The 26,627-nt window shown below is 35.2% G+C and overlaps 1 protein-coding gene across 2 annotated transcripts in view; it reads left to right on the top strand.

Moving 5' to 3' along the window:
* The window catches only part of LRPPRC (leucine rich pentatricopeptide repeat containing), an 87,726-nt gene that overhangs the window by 25,940 nt on the left and 35,159 nt on the right, over positions 1–26,627 (top strand). For both annotated transcript variants that reach the window (XM_039569061.1, XM_039569060.1), the window contains exons 14-25: positions 2,132–2,201; positions 5,323–5,350; positions 7,614–7,671; positions 8,797–8,903; positions 9,117–9,194; positions 9,531–9,584; positions 10,307–10,420; positions 11,645–11,775; positions 13,194–13,279; positions 14,905–15,109; positions 22,795–22,919; positions 23,546–23,652. In XM_039569061.1, coding sequence (XP_039424995.1) covers positions 2,132–2,201; positions 5,323–5,350; positions 7,614–7,671; positions 8,797–8,903; positions 9,117–9,194; positions 9,531–9,584; positions 10,307–10,420; positions 11,645–11,775; positions 13,194–13,279; positions 14,905–15,109; positions 22,795–22,919; positions 23,546–23,652 — 1,163 coding nt within the window. The remainder of the gene's footprint in view (positions 1–2,131; positions 2,202–5,322; positions 5,351–7,613; positions 7,672–8,796; positions 8,904–9,116; positions 9,195–9,530; positions 9,585–10,306; positions 10,421–11,644; positions 11,776–13,193; positions 13,280–14,904; positions 15,110–22,794; positions 22,920–23,545; positions 23,653–26,627) is intronic.

Raw genomic sequence — 26,627 nt, 5'->3', positions numbered from 1 at the left:
TAACTTTGAAATTTTTTTCAAAGGAGAACTGTTTATTAAGAGCAATGACATTTCTGCTGGAATGTGAAATAGTTGGTTTTTTTTGTTTTTTTCCCCCTCCATGAAAATGTAGGCCCCTCCACTCATTCTGGTTAACTGAAATAGGCTGGTTTTAATCTGTTGTAAGACCCAAATACATGTATGCCTGGTATATGGTGAATGTATATGATATCAAAAGTATGACACAGGCACAGATAGTAGGTTGAGTTCTGTCTTACTGCCATGAAATTCGTATCACATATTATTTAGCCATTGTTGGTGAGTTGAATTTAAATCTTGTAGTGGTATTCCTGTTTACAAAGACTAGGGTTAATAATTCATGGAGACATATCAAATTTCTTTGAACTTGAGCTTTAAAGGAAGCTACTCCGTAAATAGTTTACCAAGCTGAAATGAATGCTAGTAAATCTAATTAGCACCTGTGTGATGATAAGGCACGGATATTAAACAGCTGATTTTTTTTTTTTTGACTTGTCTCCTTTTGCAGTATTACAAAGAGGGAAAAATAGACGCAGTATGGAAAATAGTTTGAGATTGTCTCATCAGTGTAGTCAGAGGAGGCAAAGGTTGGTTATTAATGCTGGCTGCTATCTAGGTGTATTGATTCAGCTTCTCATGCCTTATAAATGTATAGATTTCTGCTACTGACAAGATGAAAACTCCGAAGCATCAGCTGAGGAATCTGGGCACATAAGGCAGCGTACATGAGAGCCGCTTTTTCCCTTTATCATGCCGTTCCATTCCACTTCATTGTCAGCCCCTTGATTTTCTCAGACTTGTTTGTTGCTAAGGAAACCAGGTTGCCGATTGTCAGCAGCAGCTGAGCATACTAAGATGCTTTTCTGCTTGTCTTTTTATGAGCAAAAAGTTTAATATACTGCTGGAGGGGAATTTGTATTGAGGGTGTCTTGAAGCCAACTTTACCTGAGATTTTCAAACAAAAAGAAGTGTTCCAGCATTTAAAACTGGAGTTAGACTAAGGAAGTGCTTTTAGCATGTTCTTGCCTTTGACTTCCTGGGTTCCTTTAGAGCTGGTGTTTTTATTTTGGTTATCTTCTACCATATTGCAGCCCTTGCTGAAAGGGCCCTGTGCAGTCAGGTTTTTACAGCAGTTAATTCCATTGTGATGCTGAAGTGAGATGATGATAACTTCATACAGGACATAAATGCACCCACTACTGTATTTTTTTCTTTGCTGGTCTACTGTGCTGGAATGAGAGACAGCAATTCTCCAGGAAGAAGGTAGAATGATACGGAATATTTAGCCAAGAAATTATGTAAAGATTAGGACATGAAGCATAACTGTAAATGATCTCTCAGGGACATCTGATTTTAAGTGATTTTGCAGTTTTCCTTTGTGTTGAAATATTATTGTAAATAATAATACTAAAAAACATGTAGAACTGCATATTTGTCTCTTCCCCTCCCCCCCCCCCCCTTTAGATTTAATTTAATTCAGTGGGTAGCACTTTAGATGGAACTACTTTTTCTTTCTTGTCAGGAATTTACACTAGCAGAAGCAAACACCTAAGAAAGTGTTGTGCCACTGATTTTTTGCTTGGATTTTTAAAATTTTATTTTTATTATTATTTCAAAAAAAAAAGGGGCAAAATTTTAAAACCTATTTTAAGGCAGGCATTCAGTCTAAAACAATTAGCAAACCATTTGCCTTCAGTGGATCTATTTTGGTTCCAGTACTAACATCTCAGCTTTTCGTGATTAGGATTGTTTGAGGTTTGTTTTGCTTTTTGGAATTAGTCTTGTACTTTCTTACAGACAAAGATGCTTTATGCAATTAATAATTTGTATAAAAAGCTAATGTATTAACTCTTGCCGTGAAAGGCAATGTAGAAGGAAAACTTCTCTCTCTCTGAATATTTGATTGCTTTTGAAATGGATCAGATTTAGATAAAACCAGGACCATTTCAAATACTTTGATATTTTAAATTTTGATTTATAAGTGTTTGTCAGCATTTAGAAAACTATCAAAATAGCTTTTCTAATGCTGGTCTGTTTACATGATCTACTTAGTTGTTGCCGTTCAGGGTTTTTTTTGACAATGACTATTGAGAAACATTGCTTTCATTTACAGTGTCTTCAGCAAACACACCTGCTATTGATTGTCGTCTGTTTAGAAACAGCCTCATTTTGGGTTTTAAAAGGTAAGGTTGTTATATGAATACCTTTTTTTTCCTCTGTACCAAATTTTCCTCTCCTTCTTGTCTTGTTGAGCAGGAGTTTGTACAGTTTTTTGCCCCCTGCTCTGTGTTTTAGAAGTAGCATTCCAAGTCAGTTAGGGGATACTGTAGTTCCTCCCTGCTTTTCTCATTTTCCTTGCCTCTGCTATTCGCTTGAAGCATTATATATAGTAGATTAAAAAAAAATTCAGTATTCTTTGTTCTGTGGTATTTGCCAGTATATAAACTTAGGGTAGTAAACATTTGGGGAATTTATCTTTATTCACTTTTTTTTATCAACAGCTATGCTAATGTAAAATTTCACTGAAGATTATTACTATTAACCTGTAAAGTAATAGGGTGCTTGATGAAGATGAAATACCAGTAGGAGCCTGGCATATTTTGCTACATCTGCTATCTTTCTGTGCCCTCTGGGTTAATAAGGCTCCTGAGCACTCACATGTAACACCTAGTTCTGAGCTACATTGCCAGGGCTTTGTATTCACAGCCATATGGCTCCGTTCTGCAAGGCAGGTTCCTTGTGAACTTGCAAGGTTGTCTCAAGCTTATGCAAGTATATGTGAATTAGCTAGCAGTTCTATCATGCACTGCTTGCCCCAGTCAAACATTTAGCACTGGGAATGAGGTTTTGTTTTCAGCATGCCTCCACCACAGGGAACAAGAGAAGTCACTTAATATTGCCACTTAATATTAATATACACTCAGGACCAGGGTTTGAAGGCTGATTTTGTAATTTCCTGGAGTTTTGTAATGAGTGTGAGTTCGAACTGTGTTTGGGTTGGATATTAGTAAAACCTAACAGGTAAATATGACCAAAATAATTCCCTAGTAAATTGCATGTTCTGTCTATCTAGCTGGTCCCGTTGTATCATGGGAAAAGGAGGAGAAAAAGAAAGCCAGGGTTGAAATTGGTTAGCTAGGCCCTGGCTGGCCTTGGCATCCAAGGGATAAGTGAAATACTGTTTTAGATCCAGTAAGAGTATATTGCTATTCCTTTGAATAGTCAGTCCCAGAATTATCTGTTTCATATGTATTAATTAAAGTAAGAGATTTTCTAAACATGTTTTCTCTCTTTAAGTATCGATAAATGTCCAGCTGAAGTAGGACTTTCACTGGAAAGCAAACCTTGCCAATATTTACCACACACAACAAATGCTAGCCTGAAATATCCCTGCTACTGGCAAACTGTGCAGGTGTGCAGAATGTGATTTAAAGTATCTTTAAAATGTCATCATCTTGCTAGCAAACTAGTTGCTAAAAATCATAGTCTCCTCAAGTGAAACAGTTACTCCCCTCTTAGTGAGAACAGTTCCTACTGTTATTGGACATCTGGGCTAAAAACTCAGAATTCTGATGGAAATTAAGGTTAGAGGTCTTTTGGTGTGATTTTTTTGGGGGGTGAGGTGGTGTTTTTTTCCTCTTTTTATTTCAGCCGTCCTTGCCACATTTAAGTGTGGCATAAGTTTTGTTTATCTGTTTATATTACTCTTTTGTTTGCTTTTCTTGCTACCTGGTTTCAGACACTGTGTACAAGGTTGCCTGCGCCCAGATTTTACCCTTACATTATTTCTGAAAGCATGCCCACTCATGTTTCCTTTTCTGTTTTAAACTTAGTGGCTAGAACAGCCTGAGCATGAAACATGAGGATATGATAGGAGAGAAGAAAGACTATTTGTAGGTTTTGTAAAGACCACAGCAAAATTTTATGGCTAAATGCAGGTCTTGAGTGTTCAAATGAACAAAGTTCAGGATTGGAGTACAAAAGTACAAGGTAGGGATGCCAGGGATGCATGAACAATGTCTGTGGCAGACTAGTTTATGGATTTCTGTTGAAACTGCTCTTCTCTAGTAACTGCTTCAAAGTATTCCCATTCTATTTGCCTGATGTGCCATTACTATTTCAGAGTCAAGTACTTTAGGAAATTGATGCATTTGATATCTGCAGTTCATTGTCATCCTGTCAGTGGTGGAGTGAGTTCACCCAACAAAGCTTAACTAACCTCACAGATGGCATTTTCTTTTTCCTCTGTGTGGACCTGCATTTGACTCATTTTCAAATACAAGTGGCAGTTGCACAGAAAGAAAAAATGTTTCATAGGCTTGAACCTCCTAAATAAAATCCAAAACTTCTGTGAATGCTTTCAAGTTTTTGTGCGTCTGTTCACACTGACATCTTATTTTCCTCTAATGAGAATTACAGGAAGATAAAATAATATCATAAGTTTTTGTTCTCTTACCCTTGCCTATGTTAATGCTGTTTTATAGTTGTTGGAAAGTTACAGTTCTTGAAAAGTTATAGCTTCTAACGAGAATTTTGAAGTTCTATGAATTACAGGAAGACATCAGGTTTTTAATACTTGAGACAGCTGGTTTACATTAAGATGTCAGGGGTTTTATACTTTAGTGAACTGGTTGATGTGATTTTTGGATGTAACCTCATGATGTACAGAGAAGTGTTCTTCCCCAAGTTCTGTTCCAATCTATGAGGGAAGAAATTCTATGTTTTGTTTTCTACTTTTTAAAATATTACGTGTTTTTCTCACTATAGTGAACATTATACCTTAAGAGATTTGATTCATTTCTTTTTTTATAATTAGTATAAATACATCAATAGCTGCCCATAGTTATCTTGGTGAATTAAAAGTCTAATGCACAGGAGACTTAGATTTTTTTTCTAGCAAATTCCATGTCTCAAGTAATTTCTATGTAAAGTGCAGCTTATTTGAGTGAAGCTTATTTTCTTGAAATGCTAAATAGAGAAATATAAACCAAAAAAATACAATTAGGATATGTTAAAAAATTGAACTAAGACCAAAACTAAAACACTTTCTAGTCGTAAGTGATCTATTTGGAATGTTGCATTATTTTAAGTTTTTTAGCTGAAATTATGACCATATCGAGTGTCGTAAAAATTCCTAAACTTACTCTGTACAAAATTAGTTTAAACAGTATGTAGCAATTATTGTATTTTAATTTTACCTAAATAAGATCCTCAGTGTTAATGTTCTGTGTTGTTTTAAAGAAAGCTACAAGAGTAAAATAATTCTATTGCTTTTAATTTGTTATCCTTTGCTGCCCTCTTCAGCTCAGATGATGTACATCTATGGAGCAAGGTAAGTGGAGATAAAACTGTAAATAAAATCAAGATTCTCTAGGCATTGCATGTTTATGGTGTATTATTGTAAATCTGAATTCTGAGACTGAAAATTGTAGACCTGATTAATTTGAGCAAGACTTCTGTCAGTGGCAGACTGTACCAAGTGTATTGAGTTTTCAAACTGGACAGTTAAGTGAAATTGTGAAAAATCAAGTGTGTTACCATGTCATGTAGCTTATGCTACTGCAGTTTCTAGATCAATGCAATTACAGCTGAAGATGGCTGTAGCTTCTGGAACAAAGTCTGCCAGGGTTGTGCCATCTGACATCAATTCACTTTCCTGCCCTCCCTAAACTTTCTTCCTATCCTCACGTGAGTGCTAATAAAATAGTAAGGCAGACTTAGTTTTTCAAAGTTCCTGTTATAGGACTTAAAGCATCGAAGTCAAAGCCAGATAAAAGAAATTAACTGGATGAAATCAAAGGGAAATTAGTGATCATGTTGCCGACCCTACGTTAGGGCTACATTAGAAAGACACGGCAATATAACTTGGTCAGTAGATTTTGCACAGCATTAGAATAGAGGAGATGTTGGCAGATGCTGCATTGGATGTGGTTTCAGGATTTGGGAAGGGATGCATTGTGCTTTTTGTTGTTATTCTTCAGTACTGTAACTGCTGACTAATAAAAGTACATTTTAGGTTTTGCAAAGAAATCTTGGAATGAAATGGAAATTGGGATTTGGAAAGTTACTGATCACTGATTTGCATAAAATCAGTACAGGATTTTTTGCATTTTACTACCTTTTACTGTTACGTGATGATTCTCGTGAGAGGATGTTTTTGTCTGCTGCCTCTATCCTTCCTTTTTTGCATAAAAAAAAAAAGGAGAGCAGGGAAAGAAAAAAGGGGATCTCTTATTGGTCCCATTATGAAAATAATTTTGAAGGACAGTTAGAGAGCTGAAGTGATTGTAGTCTGTGAAGTTAATATGTAGAGTTAATTCTGCTCTTCATCACAATGGAAGAAAAATAAATTCTGTTGTCTTCACTAAATTTAAGAGTAAATACATGCATTGAACTTCTAAAATAAGAAATGCTAACTTGGGAAATAAATAGACACGAATAACTTTACACATGTTTTTGGACAATTCATCCCTTTTAGTATTCTGATATTTGATTCAAAAGAACTGTTAATGACTTCCTTGGATTTTATTGCAGTGTGTATTGATTTGTCATAGGAAGATGAGGGGAAAAGGGCAGAAAAATGCTGTAGTTTTACTGTGAACAGTGTTCATGGTGTTGGTAGAATGAAAAATAATAGATAAGATATTCAGTTGCACATTTGGTATTTTCTGGCTTTACTTACCCATTTTCATCAACAATTGAAGGTGAGGATTCCTTTTCTTTTGTCATTACTTGAAACACAGCACTTTGGCAGTGAGACTGCATCTCCTTCTGACTTCTTTGAGATTGCATTCTAGAATCATGGGAGATAAAACAAAAATTCTTGAAACACAATTTCAGTTTTTAACTGAAGATTTAAATCTTAAAAATTATTCAATTTCCTTAAGAACAGTGAAATGATTTTTAAAGTGATGTCGTTTAGCTTAAAGTATTTGTAGGTAAGGTGTGGGGGCTTTTGGGTAAATGCTTCTTTTCTTTCAAAGGAAGTAAAAAATATATATTTCTTCGGTTTGCATGATGGATAAAATGAGTGCTAAATGTAGTTGAATGCAATTAATTTTTATGAAAGCATATTTTGTCATTCAAAATTGCACTTATTTACAACAGCTTATTTACAACTAGCTGTACTAGTTACCTTAATTCTAGCAGAGCATAATAAATGATGTTCCTTTACTTTGTTTTGGTAGCTGCTTCTTTAAAATATAAATAAAAAGAAGCTTTATAGGCCAGTTTCAGCCTTTTGGTAAATTGGAACGTAATTGTAGCACCTTCAGGAGTGCCACTGGTTAATACTTGCTTTAAGCAGTGTCTTAGGATAGCTAACTTCCTGTAGGATGATATATAAACAGAATACTAGAGCGTTCTGTGTCTTAATGCTATACCTCAGAAAGCATTTCTGTTTGCAATATTTTTTTCAAGAAAACCCTATTATTTACCAAAAAACCCCTTTGTGTTTCTTAGGGAATGACTATGATGTGGTAAAGAATAATACTTTAACAGAGAGATGCTTTATTATTTTGAGAATTCAATTTCAGATACTATTTGTCCTTGCTTGCTTCTTTTGGCTGCAATGTACGATTATTCTGTCTTACCAGATAACAGAACTGTTGTACAAGGATGAACGTTATTGCCTGACGCCTCCAGGACCAACTGGTAGAGTTTCAATTTCTATGATTGTAACTTATCCACAAATCCGTTCTTCTGTGTAATGATGGGTTTGAGGGATTACAACAGTAAACACTGATTGCTTCTTTTTGAAAGTGAAATTTGAAAACATGTTGGGTAAAATCCTGATTCAAATAATCAGAGCATATTCTGTGAGATCCACAAGATTTTTTTTTAGTTATAAGAAAATCTTGCTGATAATGATTTACTTTTCTAAATTTATAGATCAAAATGGAGATTTAGAAGGAATACAGTATCAGTGCTTAAATACTTAAAAAAAAAAAAAGAGGCAGTCTTTCAACCTACTTTTACCTTTAGTAGCTCTTCTGATTTTGTAAGGTAACATATCTCAGATTTCCTACCTTGAAATAAGTATACTTTTATGTTCAGTGTGGTTTTTTTAAATAAAGGTTTGGTTTTTCCCCCCTCCTTTTGGAGCCAGAGGGACAAGGAGGTATGGGGACAGTTAATCTTTGGGAAGACAATACTTGATGCTCTTCCTGTTCTTGGAAGGGCTACAGGACCCCATATATTTTTGCACTGCATAGATAAGAAACTTAGCACTATTTGCTAAAATCTGTTCATCTTGACTTTGATTGGCTAATAGGCAGTTTCTTCAGTGTTAGTTGCTCTAATGGTTAAAATATTTTTGTATGCTGTTATATTAATATTACAATACTTAATGTAGCTTGGTAATGGAATATAAGGGGTAAAATGTACAGAATAAATATGCAAAGTGTTAGAAATCTGTTTTTCCTTTGGAGCAATGACAAAATATTTGTGGCAACTATTTGGGGTAGCAGGCAGGAAAGGGGGGGAGGCCTTGGGCAGTACCACTTCTGTCACACAGTAGTGGAAAAAAATAGATTGAAGTAAGATTCTGTACTGAAAAGCTGTCACTAGGTCTGAAAATAATTAATATTCCTTTCACTCACCAGTTAGATATGTGCTCCCAAACCACATAATCTCTATGCCTCAGTGATCATTGTTGCCATTTCAGAGCCTCTCATCAGGGTGACATCTCACACCAAAATGATTTCTTATAAATTAATCTTGATAACATGACAGTCTCGGTAATTTTAGTGGAATGCTTTCTCTTGTTTTTTTCCACAGAAGCTGTTGGCTATTTTCTTTATCACTTGATTGACAGCATGAGTGACTCAGAGGTACAGGCCAAGGAGGAGCGTTTGAGACAATACTTCCATCAGCTGAAGAAGATGGTACCATTTCATTTTTTGCTACATAATGCCTGTCCTGCCTGACATGTATCTATTAGGTTTGAAATTGCTGCTTTTAAGTAAAACCAGACCACTTCTCAATGACATGCAAGAGCTGGAGACTTGAATTACGTCTGAGATAATTTCTGTTAGACAAATTTCAGTTTGGTTGTGTTTCAAAACTCATATAATTTTTTTCCCCACCTCTTGGTACAGAATATAGTTATCCCTGCAACCCACTACAGCGGCATTTGCAGACTGCTGGACTCCTCTCAAGTTCCTGAATTAATTAAGGTCTGTGGTTCTATAGCAATTACTTTGAATCTAAAAAATCTCTGAGTATATTCTCCTCTGCAAAATAAATTTTCGCATCAATATCTTCATGCAGTGATTATATGTAAGCCTTTTAACCTTTCTGTGATTTTTCGCTGTTGAAGCTGGTTTCATTTCTAATGTGAAAGGGATACATTTAATAAGTGCCGTTTCAAGTCAACGTAATAATGCTGCAGAACACAGCTTTTTTTACCATTGCTATTATATAATTACCTTAAACCTTTTTAGTATGATATGCTTACTTAGAGATTGAACTTTGGGGGGGATTAGTGATATTTTTGTCTTACTGAATTTCAGGATGCAAGGTTACTGTGTCATAAAAAATCCCTGCCTACAGACAACATTCCAGAAGTAAGTAAATTCACAGATAGCTATGCTTGTTCTTACTGTAATAATACTGTTTGGATATGGGGTTTAGATGAAGTGTAATCACTAGCTTTCAGATCAGGGAAGTATATTAACGTTATTTAAATCTACCATTTTAAGTTCAGAGGTTACTTTCCAGAGTAGGAGTAAAGGCTATCCAGATTTTCACATAGACCTGATACTTGACCTTGGAGTTGGCTGAGGTTTCATGCCTCAGTTTCCCTGTCTGGTAAATAATTTTTTGAAAGTTCTAGTTAGTTAACAGTAGTGGTTTGAGGCTTAATTCATGCTTGTAAATTACAGTGATCCACTTGAGTGGCAGGAACCATATAAATCCATACTGCTTCTAATGGTTGAGTGTCAAGTCTTTACATTTTTGATCTGAGCAAAGTGGAGATGGAAAAAGAAACAGGCTTCTATTCCCTACTTCCCTAAATACAAAGAACTGAGTGCGAGAGCAATAGGAATGTTGACCTTTATAGGTATGCGACTTAATGTTGGAGTTTTTTTTTTTACACTGTATTCTGGCTCAAGTCTTCAATTAGTATGTACTATTTAAACAGATAAAAGCACCTTAAATGATTAAAAAATTTCTTCGAGTATGAAAGAAGAGGATTATTTTGTCTGTCTTTTATTAAAGTGATCCGACAAGTTGTTCAGGGAACGGTGTTTTTGCAATTGACATTCTTTCTGTTACCTCCATTTAGAGTGCTAAATCTGACGTGTCTGCTTTGGAGAAGAAACTAGAAATGCGAAAAGCTGAAAACCAGCCTATTACAGATGTCTTGAAACAACTCATACATGCTCTTTGTGAAGAAGAGGTATCTTAAGCAATGCAGGGATAATTGGAAACACATAGCTATATTTTTAAAGGGACATAAATGACTGTGTTATGGAAAGACATAGTTAAGCAAAGACAAGTGCAGTGCTTCAGGTTTCATGGTTTGATGCTTATAAATCAAACATAAGTGCAAAAAGCAATTAAATCAAAAGGTTAACTAATTTCAGCAACACCTTGAATGGCATGTTTTGGGGTTGCTGAAGTTTGTTTACAATAATCTGCAAAGTGAATGATAGTAACAGCTGTGATAGGTTTATCATACATGCCAAATGTCCTTTCAAGCCATGGCTCCGGTCTCTTATATCTAGATTGTCAAGCAACTGATACATGCACTAGTCATTTGCAATTCAAATATTACTAGGTTGTTAATGCAGGGATTGAAATTCCATTTTCCTGCAGGAGGAAAGCTCTTCTGAGATAAAGGGTCTCTTGCCTTCATTCGGCAGGCGTCCAGCTGTAGTTTACATTCATTTAGTGTGTGTCTGTAATTTGTGGGGTATCACCACACTTTTGTTCAGTTTCTTGTTCAGTATGATCCTGCCTATAAAGCTGTATATATAGGAACAGTAACAGTTGTGCAGATGATAGCACAATATTCTCTGTTGCTACGAACACAATTTTGAAAGAGTTGTGTATCTCAGCTGTGTATCTCTACAATTTTGCATATGAAATAAGCCTAGATGCAAACACCATTGCAAGTTCAAAGTGGTCAAATGTATGAATAAGAATTTATAGAAAAATAAGCTTTCTATGGAATTACTAAGTAGTTTCTTATTCTTTAGAAAGTAGTTTTGTTATGTGCTTGGCAGTGTACCAGGTGAAAATGGTTATGAATTCCAAATAAGTAAGAACTGGTTTAGAATATGGGTTAATAACGTTCATGGTCTCTGGATTAAAAAAAAAAAAAAAAAAACCAACAAGTCTCTTACATTAAAAAATGCAAGAAAATTAAATGCAAAGCAAGAACACTTACTTCAAAGTCTATTCTCAAATTAATGTAAAAGGTGTTCTACAAAAATAATGTTTGCAGAACAGCTTTCACTCTTAAAATTTGCTAAAGCATTACAGCACTGTGTTTTCGTATGTGATCCTACACTACTAAAAGCACTAAAGCAGTCATGTAACTGTACACTGAATGTATAAGATTCAAAATGTCAGATTGACTTTACCTCTAGTTCACATCTTTGCTTTGTTCCTTTTTTAGAATATGCAAAAAGCCCTTGAAGTGAAAGCCAAATACGAACCGGACATGGTTGTCGGTGGCTATGCAGCCTTAATAAATTTGTGCTGTCGACATGATAATGTAGACGAGGCAATGAACCTGAAAGAAAAAGTGTAAGTACACCGGCACTGAAACATGTCACAGAGATTTATGCTGATACACAGACCTTGTTGAATTAAGTAGGTTGAGTATTAACCCCCTCATCCATTTTTAATTAGTTTTCCCCAACAATGTATGTGCATTTAAAACAGTCATGGGTGTGGTTTTTGGAAACAAAACATTTGCTTTGTGTAATTGAACATTAGAAGCAGTTACTTCGTGTGGTCAGTAATTTTTTTTTTTTTATTTCGAAAAAGGCAGATTGCTACATAAGATGTGTTTTATTTTTATTTTAAACATACATACTGTCTAAATTGAAGCTTGCCTTAATTTGCAGTTAAAAATAGGTACCTGTATTGTGTGTTAGAAAGCACCTAGAATGGGTTCAGTATGCAGGACACCTATATTGTTTTTAGAATAGCAGTGTTTGAGTAGTGTTATTTTAAGACTGTCAACAAGCATTTTACTTTAAATTTTTATATTCAGTTCTTTGTACCTTGGCTGTAAAAGTTAGCTCCCAGCTAAAACATGCTATGCATGACTTAGCCTGGAGCAAATTCCTACAGATGATCCTTATATTTACCCCTTTCATTTTTCTCTTGAAAGGCTCCTTTTGGTCTGATGCTGTAGTGAATCAAGAGCAAGCTATATGTGACTTTCAGGTTCTCTCTCTCACAAAATCCTTGCTCAGGTTTTACAGTAGGTTGGTGGGCAGGTGCTCGTTACACCCTGCTAGTGTTTGAAATTAGGTGAAGTGACTGAGCTGTGAATGTCGAGAACTTTGCCACCCTACAAATAATGGTTGTGTCTTGGCTTTGGCTGCACTTCCGTTCTCACACAGTCCCCAGAGGGAGCTTGCAGGAAGTGAAATTCAGTCTTCTGCCGGAGTTTCACGGCAGTAACACATTTTTACTGAGCTGCCTCAAGGTAGCCTCATATTGCAAAGAAGTGTGTATTTGGATTGTTATAAAAAAAGGCAGCAGTGGAGGAATTAACTTTTAGTACTTCCAGAGAAAAGAAGCAATACATAGCAGAAACTTCAAAATAGTAGATTTTAACTTAGGTGAATAGTTTCAGTCTCTCTATCAAAAAAAATATAGCCCTGTTCCAGTCCTGCACTTTTTTCTTCCCAGGCTTCTGAAAAATACCCTATTTTATGCAACAACTACCAAATTATTAATTAAACCATCTGACTCTTTCTCAAAAACATAACCTTTGGCTTTGGAGGGTGGGAAGGTGCGTGGATAATATTTTTAAATCATGTTCTAATGGTGCGTCTTTTAAATTCTATCAGATTTTTCCTTTAAGGCTTACTATCATTTTTAGCTCTTAGGGCTGTTGCTGTTATATACTTTTAAAAATAAATATCTTTAAGCTGAAGCTATAAAATGTGAGCCTCTGTTGATAAAATTCTTAATGCTTTAATTTCTAGCTTCCCTAAGAATTCACCTGTTGCTCTTGACAGCGGAAAGTACATAGCGCTGGTAGAAGTCTTAGAAAAGCATGGTAGACTAGAAGGTAATCCATTTGCTTTCGTTGTGTGTTTCTGCTATATAATAAAGGTATCTTGCCTCAAGAATAAAAATGTGAGTTGATATTAATGGTATATCATGTCCTGAAAAGTGCTTGAACATTTTGCATACAAATTTGCATGTGAATTCAACCAGAGATGCTTGGACAGTGCAGGCCATTAGTTTTAATGGATTGGCAAGCTTGTCATTTACATTTGCACAGCTCAGTGCTTTTTGCATTTCTGCAGCTAGTTTTTATTAGCATTGCTGTTTGGATTGAGTTTGAAGATCATGACTTATGGCACAAATTGCGTATGTGCCTAGACTAATGGCTTTGTTTTTGCTTAAGAAGGTCTGAAGGCTGAACATAAAACCTATAAACATAACCTCCTCATAAGAGCCAAGTACTGCAAAAAAATAATTTAACTTTCCATAAAGTATATATTTTTCTGTTACTATTCTTTTTTGTGTTTCCTATTGAATTTTATATTCAGTCTGTAAACTGCCTGGAAATTTTGGCTTTTTTAATGAGTGTTCTGCCAACTGCCTATTTCGTATTTCTAGATGTTTGCATTAAGCTGTTAGCTCTTTCATTTTTGTAATTTAGTCTAATGTAATTCTGTGATTTACATGATTTGGTTGATCTTTAAAAAGTCATTATGTCATTAGCTTTAGAAGGTGATTCTGAATATTGAGTTCTCTGATTTTGCAGAGTAACAACTACACTAACACAATAAAACATGGCTCAAACCATGTAATGGTTTTATTTAAAACACTGTAAAATAAAACAAAAAAGCTAATAGAGTTTTTTTTCATGTAAGATCTGCCTTTGAAATTTGTCTTGGCCTCTTATTAAGCGTACTGTTAGAAAAATAGTAAACAAAGCTGATTTGTCCAAATCATAAAAAATCAGATCATGTCTACCTCTACATTAAGCAGTTTGAAAATATGAGTTTGCTTTTAAGAGCATAAATGTCCCTCAGAAAACAAAATAATTCATAAATATAGCCAAATGTAAAGTGGTCAAAACATTCTGGCTATGCAATAATTAAGAACATTCTAAAAATGCACTTATTCCGTATACAAAAATGTTTGTTTCTGCCTTACTAATGAAGCTTAATGAACCTAATGTTTTAACATGCAGTCTGTTAGAAAGCTTTCATTGGCTCTCCTTGGCTAATTAGTATCGACACAGCAAACAGGCCCTATCGGTATCAGACCATTAGTCTGGCTGTATATACAGTGTAAACATATCTTTATTATCTGGCCTCGTGACAAGCCATCTGCTGAAGAAACAATGGAGTGATTTAGCAGATGTTAGCATTGAACGATAAAAGCATCCATTTAGTAGAATCTTGCAGCTATAGGGCAGACTGTGCAGGGTTATGTGGTGCAGAGTGGGCACACAGTTTCTATCTATAATTTGTAGTCAAAGTTGCAGCAAAATGATAAAACCATGCTATTGTGGATTTATAATTGTAGTCTCGTTTAGAAATGCAAGTAGTAATTAACTTGAAATCGGCATTATACACCAGAATTTACATTCCTGCTGGGTATGAAATGCTGTTTTAATAGCAGTTTGTTTTCCCTACATGAAATTACCTAAGGGTCTTTTGTGTTGTTTCATTGTAGATGCTATTAACATTCTAACGGAGATGAAAGAGAAGGATGTTCCTATCTCAGGCAGAACAGTTGCATCTTTTCTCCGCATTCTTAATGCCGCTGCCATGCGAGGTGATGTTGAAACAGTGAGTCGATTACATGAGACCATTGCGAACCTGGGCTTGGTGCAAACTGCTGCCCTTCATTCCCCTCTGATTACAGTTCACCTTGAAAAGTAAGCTATGCTTGGGCTTCAGATGAAACAAGTTATGATATTTATTTGTGTTCTGTGACCTGTGTACGCAATTCACAGCTGCATGTACATATGTGTCTGGAAGTGCTCACGCACGTGCAATACTGAAGTGATCTTGGAGCAGTAATGAACAAATATGTTTTCTTAATTTAGCTAAGTCTCTTTTCATCAGCTAGACATCGTGTCATTGATCTCTGGGAACAACAGCTGTGTTTTATGGGCACATCAGAGATGAAGTGGCTATATGTTGGAATATGCTTATGAATTAGTTTGTTCTAAAGTCTGTTTGACAAAATAGCTATTCAGAGTGTGATAGGTGCAATCTCAGCTTTTGTGGTGAAGTGGAACGTGTTTTCACATAAAAACAGCATTATTTTGCTGTTTCCAAAATATCTCAGGTGAGTTGCAGGGCGGTTGTTGAACACTGAAGTATTCTTAATTCACGTAATTCAAATAATTAGATATCATTGGGAGTAGGCTGCTGTGTTGCTGAATTTAAAATTCAAAGAAAATACTATCTGATCTGTTATGTTTGAGGGGTTTTGCCTATATATACTTTTTATGCCATGTATTAAAGAACAGGAATTTCATACAGGCATTCTGGTGGGAAGTATCTTCAATTCCATGTCATATTCCTTTCCGTAAGTTTTTATTATGAGGTGTAGTATATTTGAATTAATATACGTATGAACTATATAACAATTTCTTAATAAAATTGAGGCAAGAATCCCTTTTCCTTTACCATATGTGCAATCCTTTTATTAGTCTTTTGTGTGTCACTTCTGTAGTTCCTGGTTTTTCAACTCTTGCAGCTAGAGTTTATGAATCAATTTCTTGAGATTTGGTTCATGTCAACAAAATGTTATTGGCAGAAATATAATACCTATGAAAAAAGTGAATTTTTCATAGTATCGTGTAAGTCAGCAATGTAGGGGTTTTTAGTTCTTGTAGTTATTCTGGGTATGCAAGGTCAGTATAACATTTTCTGTATTGAAAATTCTTGAAAAAGAGGTAACTCTTTGTAGATGTATGTACATTCTCTTTTAAAAACTGTTTTAGTGAAGTGGTCAATGGTTAAGAATATAGTGTACATCTTCTCAGTCAGTAACTCTGCCTTGGTTGCATCACAAGCCAGGCAGATGTTTAAAAAAGTAATTTAACTGCAATCATATGTAACTAATGTGTCGGAAGAAATATCTGATCTGCTTTGCAGTGTGCATAAGAGCAGCTGCGTTTTACATAATTGCTTTATGCACATCGACGTGCAAGTTGTACCTGGTGCTGCTTGGGCTCTTTTCACTTGAAGTGTAGTGTATGATGATGTAGATAAAGGTGTGATCATGTGTAGATGAAAAGGGGGATAGTAATGAGTGTTACTTCAATTTGATTCCACATTCTTCTGCGTTAATGTTTTTAGTAGAACTTTCTGAAAAAGTTTCATTAATAAAGGGACTTTTGTTGAGACTAGATTCATGAAGGAGAAAATAGTTCCAGACTGGAATTGTATGGCTAGAAGTCATTGGTACACACCTGTATAGCTGCTAATATATTTCATATCTATAAATAAAACGCAAAGTAAGCTAATTTCCAAGGGATTTTTTTACCACCTTATGGGTGGAGAGACTGCATTTTCTCTGATAGTAGACAAAATTTGGAAGGTGTTTTCTGCATAATTTGCTTGGGAGGAATAACTGCATTTTCACTGGAGTGGTTTTTTTTTGTTTGCTGTTTTGGCAAGGGGGAGGTGGTGTGGTTTGCGGATTGTTTGTTTTTCTTAGATATGCAAAGGGTTTTTTGAAAGTTATGAGTGACTGAAATAAGTGTTAGTCATTTCTTTCAGTAGTAGTGCTGCTTATTTGCCATCCTACAGCTCAGGTATCATGCTGAAATGTTGTCATTTAGCTGCAGGTCATCAGCATGCCTCTGAAATTAGTTCTGGGGTATTTTTAAATGTTCCACAGCAGTGCTTGTGCTAGTGTTTTGTGTTCTTAATTTATTTCAAACTTTTTAATTGCCTGTAAAGGAATCTGTGGTTTGCTTTTGAAGATTTCAACAATTGTAGGTATAAAATGTTTTCATCTACCCGTTTCTTCCAGTCCTGAGTATTCTTAAGTTCTTGTTAAAGAACTAGTAGTAGTTCTAGTGCAAGTTAAAAGTGACAACTTTCAGCAGAGCATGGAAAAGAAAAAAACATTGATGATGGACAACATAACTTTACAAAAGCTGACATTCTAGTAGAATGGACATTTTGCCTTTAATATTTTGGGAAATAATTAAAGTAACTAGAGAGAGAACTCATACTTACCTTGGGGATTTTCTGACACTGGGTAAGGGGAACTACCCCCCTGCATTGAATTGTCTGATTTTTATTTATGACCTTGAATAGTTTCTCAAGATGGGAAAAATCACATTAAAAATTGAGACAGTCCACATGATCTTGGTTTGTCATTTAGTGTGATAAACCTTCCTTGGATTGTGTGACAAAAATCTGCAAGGATATAAAGAACTTGTTTTCTTAAAGTACGTCTTACTTCTGAACTGTTTTTTCCAGCTGCTAATAATTAGAAAAACTTGTGTTACCTACACCGTGTAAAAGTTCTTAAAATTTTAAGGACTGTAGTTTTGGCTTAAGTTAACCTCATCTTTGAGAAAAGAAAGAAAAAAAACATCTTCAGGTTTGAAATTTACTAATTCCTGTTATAAGAAGTGCTCCTAAGCGGAGGGAAGAAAATTTGCAGGTAAACTGAGAGCATTGTGTTATAGACCACATGAGTAAAATATTTTGTAGTTTTAAGTCAGGGAACACAAGCAATTACTATCTGTATCTTAAATGATAAAAAGGTTATAGTTGGATTGTTTTTCTTTAAAAATGGTTTGTGTATTTTAATACAGCATTGTCCAGCAAAGCATTATGTGCTCATTTGTCATTAATCTCGCATAAACCCATTTGGATCAGTTTCGTATGTAGTAGATAGAGCATGAATGCAGTGCCTTGACAATTTTCCTTCTGTTGTTTTCATGGAGTTAAAATCACCTGTGATTTTTTGGAGATAATTCTGTAGCACTTACAAGTTATTTGACTTGTATATGCACTTCTGAAAATAGGCATCTTTGTAAATTAAGTGGTATTTTTAGTGGGGGACACATATCTTTAGTGGGGAGAGGTTTTTTTTCTATTTTTTAGTGGCTTTATTTCAAATATTGTATTAAAACTCTTCACATGTTGCAATGAAATTAGGGATGTTTGGCTCTCTTACTCCATTATTGCAATTAGGAATTTAGCATCATCAGTGCCAAAGGACAAAAGTGTCTCATTTGCCCTATGGGGACAGGACAGTGATAAGATGATTTTTCGTCAAGGATCATTGGGTCGTAATTAAGTTACATTCATGGCTATTGCTTTTTGAAGGATGATTGGTAAATGACAGGCTTCATGTGCTTGCTATGGACAGTGTTCACTAGGGTTTTTTCTCCCTCTGTCAGAAAATCCTGTTGAGTCTGATAATGTAAATGTGGCATTTTATTCTGAACAAAAGAGCAGGGAAATGAGCTATCTTGTCTAATCATTCAGTTGTTTAACACCGACTTCCAGTTTAGACTCAATTGGCTGGAAAGCACTTGACATGTGAAGTTAGTGCTGTTCCGAACGCATGTTTGAGTAAATTTTAAAGTAAGTGACAGCTAAATTGTACCTAGGGAAATTACAAAGCCTTCAACACAGTTAATTTTTTGGGGAGGATTAGTTGTAATTGCAACACCAGTCTCCTTGAAGATTCCTTAGTACAATGAACAGAAACACATTTAGCTCTTTCAAGAGCCCGTTCTCTTTTAACAGAATAATTTTTGTAAAGCTGATTGTACCTTGCTGAATTGACTTCCCTCTACACTAACATCTGGTTCAGATTTGTAGAGAGGGATTTGTTTTACCAGGCTACCCTCCACCCCCACCCCAGAGAGTCCCTTTTTTCTTTCTACCTCTCTAGTGATTTCAGGTTTGAGAGCTTTTCAATCAGTAAACCCCTTAGGTAAATTGCCACTTCACTAAAGCTTTATGCATAATGTTGCAGCACTTCAGTCCAATTAAAATCAATATTTGGAGTCTTATTTTTATCAGGCAGACTCTCTGGTTGTGAAGTTGTTTATTACAAGTAAAAGGGTTAGATGTAGTGCTACATTCTTAAAGCAAGAGGGGAGTGGCTTGTTGAAAGTGAGGAGAGCTGAAGTATCCCTGCATGGTAGAGCCAGTCCTGCTGCAGAGTGTGTCCTGCAAACCTTCACACAGCTGAGTAATTTTGGCTCTTCAGATAGCTTTGCGTGATTAAAATTGCCCACACAAATATTTTGGAAGATTGTACCCGTAATACCTTGGACTTCATAGCCATTCTAAACAGGAACCAAAAGAATCAAAAAACTTGGTGTCTTAACCTGAACATAACTAGCTGGAAAATGATGCCAAAGGAGGACTCTTCTGGGACTGCATAAGGGCCAAGCAGAATGTACTCATGGCTGAGGCTCCTTCTGTCATTCAAAAATAATAGTGTATCTTCTTTTCTAAAAGAGCAAGTTTCAATATTTCGGAAAAATACCCCTAATCTTTAAGTGGAACAGGTATTAGTGCTGAACAGATAATATTTGTGAGTGACTTAAATATTTGTGACAGACTTATTTGTGAGTAGTATCTGGCCAACTCAAAATGAAGCATGGATCATCTATGTTCACATTTTCAGTACTGTGTATTCCAAACTGATGCTGGAAATCCGATTTTTCCAACATGGCTATGAGTATATGGGCTTTTTTTTCCTTTCTGACTTGAACCGTATTAATTAAATAGTAATTTTAGACAAGGCTTTTAACGTTGTAGTAAGTATCCTTTGGGAGGATAAAAGGGTGTTTGACATGCATAACTTCTCACGGAAAGACTCTCAAGTACATTGAAATGTACAGCTGTTTGTTAGTTTAAAATCATTATGTCTAAAGAGCATTTTCTTAAAATGTAGAAATTCTTTTTTTTGCAGCTCTTTTTATGATAGTTAAGCATTACAAGAAACACATTAAAATGTTACCTCTACCTGAAATTTGAAGCCTACAGCGAGTTCCTTATTTTCATTTTCTAAAAGGACTGTAAAAACTGCTTACAAAAGTAGCTGCTGGTACTTACTTGCAATTAACTGCAGTTTGTGACAGTTAAAAAATACTGCAGGTTGTTAAATCATACAAGCTCAAGTACAAGCATAACCCTGCTCATTTTTTCTTTGCAGTAATGGTACCAACAATTTCTATATGAAATCTGAACTTCTCTGTGTTTTATTGTTTTATATTTGTCTTTGCCAGATTTAGCATTTAAACATTTTATAAACCCCATTCTCTAGTAAACTGTGGATGACTGGTTGGTTGACTGAATGCAACTGAACAAATATATCCGATTTCAATAGATTCAAAACAGTTTTAACAGTAAGTCAGTGTGTAAGATACAGAACTCCTTATATGCAGACTTATGCAGCCCCTTTGAGCAGTAAGTCCCAGTAACAAGTACAGTATTTCCATTTATTTTTGTCCCAGGTCTTTGCTGATATTTTTTCTCTGCGTGTGCAGTATTAATGCCTTCAGAAGTATACATGTAGGCACTAGAAAACTGTTAATGTTACTGCTTGAATGACATTCCAGTTATTCATTCATTTATTGATAGCTTTGACCTAAAAACAGTCACTTTAATCCTTCAGGAATACAGCCGAGACAATACCATAGCTGTTTGAGCATCAGTCTGAAAAGCTAGATTTATCACTGAAAACTTTAATTTGAATGTATAAATGTTGTTGTGCCTCCTTAGAAATTGAGTAGTTTTCTGTAAAACTGGGGGGTTTTTTTAGATGTTAACTGAACTTGCATCTAAAGCAGGAGAAAAATACTGATTATATAAATCTTTATATCTGACTATGGTAACTACCATAGTATTTCGCTTTTATGACAGTAATCTAGCCTGCAACATCTACTTGCAGTTTTGAAATTAACCTGTAATTTAGTCTTCACCCCAAATGACAAAAATTCAAATGACTCCATGGGGTGCCAGAAGATGCACTGTAAACAGGGCTCAGTAAGGGGGATAAGGTGGAAATCCATCATCTTAGGTTCTTTTTAAGAATGCCAGTGTTACTGAATAAAATTATTTCTTCTCCTGCGTTTTGCTCTTAAAATTTTTAAAAATATTAGCCTAGATAATGATAGTAGTACATAGTAGTTTAGATAGTTCGCTCTTTGAAAAAGCAAAATTTGTGCTGCACAAGAAATACAGTGTGAGGAGAGGACATCTGAATTGGGCTTGTTTTAACAGTAATATCTTGATTTGTTAAGGTTTTGTTCATCAATAATAAGGTTGCTTCAGGAATGTTAAAACGTTATTTCAAGTCAGCCTTCCAGCTACTGTTGTTAAGTGATTTTTTTAAAAAATTTTTTTTTCCTTTGGTAACTTACATCACCCTTATCAAATAAGGTTCTTGAAATCTAAAATGCAGTCTTGTTGACTGCTTGGGTACTTACTACATTTTGTGTGTGTGGTCTTGGTTTGTTTCAGCTTAAATCTTACCTGTCAAAGAATAATGTATTGTTTTACCAGTGTTTCTGTGGTTGTCCTTGGTTGTTTTCAGTGTTTTTGCTTTGTTTTGTTTGGTTTTGTTTGGTTTTGTTTCAAGATTGTGTTGTAATCCTTCAGAAAAAAAGGTCTGCAGCAGATGATGAGGTACTCTTAGTTGCACAGTATGAAAGGTTGTTTTATATTTGTTGTTACTGTGATTGTTTTTATGACTTTCCAGTTTTGCATTTTAATCATGTATACTTCTAAAGGCGTTAGTAATGTATACATAGGGGAAAATCCAGCACAGGATTGAGGTACCAAAAATGGAAATATTCTGCATGGCATTTGGACTTGCTGCTCAAAGGCTCCTGACTAAATGCATTTAATGCAGTCTTGCAGACTTGCTTACTACTACATGGATATAAACTAGTGCCATGTCTCTGTGACGTGGATAGGCCAGCATAAAACACACTTTGGTACCTTACTATATGGTTGAATTAACTGCAAAAATTGTACTTTTTATAGGAGAAGATATCTGTTGGATTCTGGTTTTTATATAGAATGGAATAATGCTGGCCATGGACATCAACAGATGATTTATAGGTAGTCTGTTAAGGTGTAAAACCAATATAAAGCAATCTAGAGAGCTGTGGTTATCAAAGTTAACTCTGGCAATCTGTACTGAAACAAAAATATTGTGGAATAATTGTGAAGAACTTAAAAATTGGAAATGTGTAAACATAGACATAGAGGTAATAGAGTGTACATGGTGTTACTTACAAATGAGAAAAATAAAGCCGTTAAACACTTAAGTGAGTTTTCCATGGAATTTGAGTTCTGTCAAGATAGGACACAGCATAACTTAAGAATATTGTTCAAAAATTAAGTGCATCTAATTCTGTGGAACACTCACACCTTTGGCTAATTTGTAGTGAACGGTGGTCATGCAATCAAAAATAATACAGTTGAGGGGGGAATAAACACTTGGATTATAGAGTGCTAAATGAATTTTCTGTGAAATTTTCAAGATAAAAGTGGTTTCAGCATGCATTTCTCCTGCTCAGAATGTTTTTATTCTTGTTTTGTTTCATTCCACAAGGGATGACATGCCTGCAGCTCTGGAAGCTTTAATCAGCTGTTACAAGAAGTATGGTAAAATTCTTCAACTTCATAACATCTACTGTAAACTGGTAGAAAAAGGAGATGCTGATCTTCTGCAAAAGGGTTAGTTGCATGTAGTCAAATGCTGTCTGCTAATATGAAGTGTTTTCTGGGGGTTTTTCATCCAGGATTTGTATATAGTTTCTTCAACTGAAAGGAAAAAATTGTTTGTCTTTAAATGTGTAACTTTAAAGCACTAATACAGTGCCTGCATTCTTCAGATAGAAAACTTGATTGTAATTTTAAACATAGAACAGCTCTGTTTGTATAATAGATTATTGAGCTCTCCAAGATGAGTGCTAATACTTGCTCTAGATATGTATGTTACTACTCAGAAACAAATTAATAGTAACACATCACAGTAATAAAACATCTGTTTTTCAAATAGCTGTGCAGTTCAGAAATCATATACCCTCACTATCTATGAGCAGAGCATGCAAATATAGTCTGTTTTGTTGAATGTAGTTCAAAATGTAGTGCAGATAAACAGAAAAACATTTTAAATATGCTCAACCACAAAGCTACAACAAATTGTGTCATGTTGTAATCATTCTGTTTGTTTCAAAATTTATCCCCCTGTAGCTTATCTTTTGTGAGGCTTGGAAAATATTATTATTAGGAATGTCTGACATAAATACTGAAATACTTCAATATATTGAGTAAATTAATGAGGTTTATTCTGTCTTTAGTTTCAGATTTTATAAGCAGAGAATATGGTGACATGATGGCTCTTTATGATCTCTTCTTCGCCTTCTTGCAAACCGGAAAATACAAAGAGGCCAGGAAGGTCATCGAGGTGGGATTTTAACTATAGTACTCTAATTTTGCAGTTATTTAGACTCTTAATTAGAAACATTTAAAGTTTTTAACCTTTAATTAGACTTGTTCTGATTCATGTTAATAGAATGCAATCCCAGTAATAAAAAACCCTCGGCCAGCTTTATTTTGTATAATTACCGTTCAGAAGAGAGGCAGTCATCTTGAACATTGAAATTGTTTCCTCACTTTTTCAAATTTGCTCTTATATATCAAAATGATATTTGCATATTAAATATTGGATTGTGGAACAATTAAATTAAACTGGCATTCCTGGGTGTAAAGTTGCTAATCCTCTTTCCAAAGGAATTCTTTGTTCTTAAAAGCACTGGAATTTAATTTGCTGCAGACCATGCTCAGATTTATTTGTAATGCTTGTCTACAAGTTAATCAGCCAAACAAGCGCTGTCTGCTACTGTTTGGCATTTAATTTAGCATTTCTTCTCTCTCTCCCTCTTTCAGGATAGTAAGCAGCTTATAGGAAGTGGTAGGTGACAAACTTGGTCTATTTAGGATTAGTATATTTTATCTAGACTTGATTGAAATTGTGCTTACTGAAATTGATAAGTCAAAGGGGCAGCTGCAGAGTCTGCCCAGATTGTGATTATTTTTTCTTCTTAACAGTGTTGTATATTTTTAAAATGCTGCATAAGTTTTCCAGTTAATATATGGGAGGAGGCATCTTGCAGAAAAAAGTAATAGTCTGTCCTCAGTGTTTTTGTGTTAGGCACATACACAACTCTAACCTAATTTTGGGGTTTTTTTTCATTCCTAGGACAAAGAATGCTTTTTCTCCTAGTTCCCCTCAGAGTATTTGAAATACCAGCTATCCTGCTTGAATAGTCTAATGGAATTCTTTCATTTAAAAAACCTTAACTGAAGATCTGCTTGTTTGTCTGTGGTGGAACAATACTGTCCTGCTGTGGGGTGTGTGGATATTGCTAAGCACAGTGTTGAAGCATTGATATTTTTGTTCTGAGAGGGTGTTTTGGAGCTCAAATTTTATAATACAGAAGAATAGAAATATCAGTATCTGACGGCAGATGACACTGAGGAGTTGAGTTCTTTTTACAGTGGTTAAAGTGTATAGGAGGTAAAAGGATGAAATCTGAGGTTTGGAAGTAAAATTAAAGCTAAATGAGCAAAACTGTTACTTCATGTGATTTAACAGCTCTTTCTTTGATATTGGCATTTAATTTCTCAAATTTCTATTGGTATCTGGAGATCAGTAATGGTGAATAGGATAGTAAGCCAGTTATCAAATTGTTGTGGCTTTAAGCTTTTGTTAAAGCTTAAAACATTTTCTTAAAACATGCCACATTATCTCTGCAGGTATTCAGTATTTGGTGATTGATCATAAGTTACTACTAACTGCAGATGTTTAGGCATAAATCTGACCACCAAATATCTGGAGATTAAATGGAAGTCTTCCTGCCTTTTATGCTAGTTAAAGTATTTTTACCTAACTTCTATGAAGTATGAATTAAAGCTTTGTTTATGCTGTTGAGGAAGAGCTGGTTTGAATTCCAGGATTTTTAGTAGTATAGGAATTTAGCTATGAATAATATTGCATGTATTTTACTAGTGGAAAAGGTGTCACAAAATCAGTTACTATATGGTGCGTAGTGTTTTAAGTATGCTTTTGTTATGTCACAAAATGTTAAATATTTTCAAAGAAATTGTTTCCAAAAGGGGAGGACAGAAATCTCAAATTGATATTCGCTGAAGAAGAAAATTGTTTGTGTTGTTTTAAAACATAAGCAAGTTCCTATTTGCTTTTTTTGTTTGTTGGGAAGTCAAAGCCTTAATCAGTATAATGTGGAAGATGGAGTATGAGGTGTATGTGTATTCTTTCTCTAGTCCAGTGGGTTTTGTGACTAAATTACTCCTCTTGATGGTCATCTCAGATTACTTCTCTATTTTCTTTGCTTGTGAAATAATATTCGGTGAAGGAGATCACTTGGTGCCACTTTCTCTTTTAGATGCTGTTGCATGTACCTTTAAGTGTGTACATTAATCAAGTATTGCTGGTTATGATGGTAAATTAATTTTAGTGATATTGTTTGTTTTGACAGCATCTATGGAATTAATAAAGAGTATCTAAAAGGATAGTAATGAAGCTGGAAAAAAAATCCTTGGGAGCTAAGGAAATGAAGACTGTGCAGGATATGGTTGCTTAAATGGGATTTTTACTCATTGGAGACCACTGCCCCTCTGCTTGCTCTTACTGTTTTTAGAAATTAGAGGTACACTAGATGCTTTTATGAAACGTAGTGACAAGTGCTGCTTTGAAAAACTTGGAACTTAAAGCCCCAGGAATGAAAAAACAGCTCTTCAATCTCAAATCTTTGATAAAATGAGGGCAGGTGACAATACTGGGAAAGGTCAAAGGATAAGATTTGAGAGAGATTATAAAAATCAGGTCAGACTTGTGTATGTTACATTATCTGGCCTCAAGTGTATTGTGAATGCATATATATGCAAGATCATGCTGTAACAAGAAAGCTGAAAGCTCTGGGCCTCATCTGCTTGGTAGAAGAAGAGCAAGACTAATCTGAGAATGAGGCTGTGAGAGACAAGGAAAGGGAAATAGAAAGGAGATGAGGCAAAGAATTTGTCTGACCAATGCTAGAACAGCTAGACTGAAGCATGTGGTAGTTTGGTAGTGTGAGTCTCTTCTGAGGCGATGCTGACTGGAAGAGAAGCTGTGATATTGAGAAGACTGGCAGGGGAAATGCAGTTTCTGAGGCATCGTGGGGTTTTTCTGTGATAAGTTAACAGTTTGCAGTGTTGCTGGACTGCATTGTTAAGCATTTGAAAGTTTTGTCCTCATAGACAATAGCTACAAATAAGGTAGCCTTGGCTGCTCTGTAAAGTCTGTTTTATTCTAGCTGTGCCTGGAAATTCCCAAGCCCCCAAAGCTGTGCTGGTAGATGCTGTTTTGCTTTACACTGA

The sequence above is a fragment of the Corvus cornix genome, chromosome 3, assembly GCF_000738735.6.
Source record: "Corvus cornix cornix isolate S_Up_H32 chromosome 3, ASM73873v5, whole genome shotgun sequence".
NCBI lineage: Eukaryota > Metazoa > Chordata > Aves > Passeriformes > Corvidae > Corvus > Corvus cornix.
Note: the sequence above shows the minus strand (reverse complement) of the source record. Positions and strands in the feature narration are given on the sequence as shown.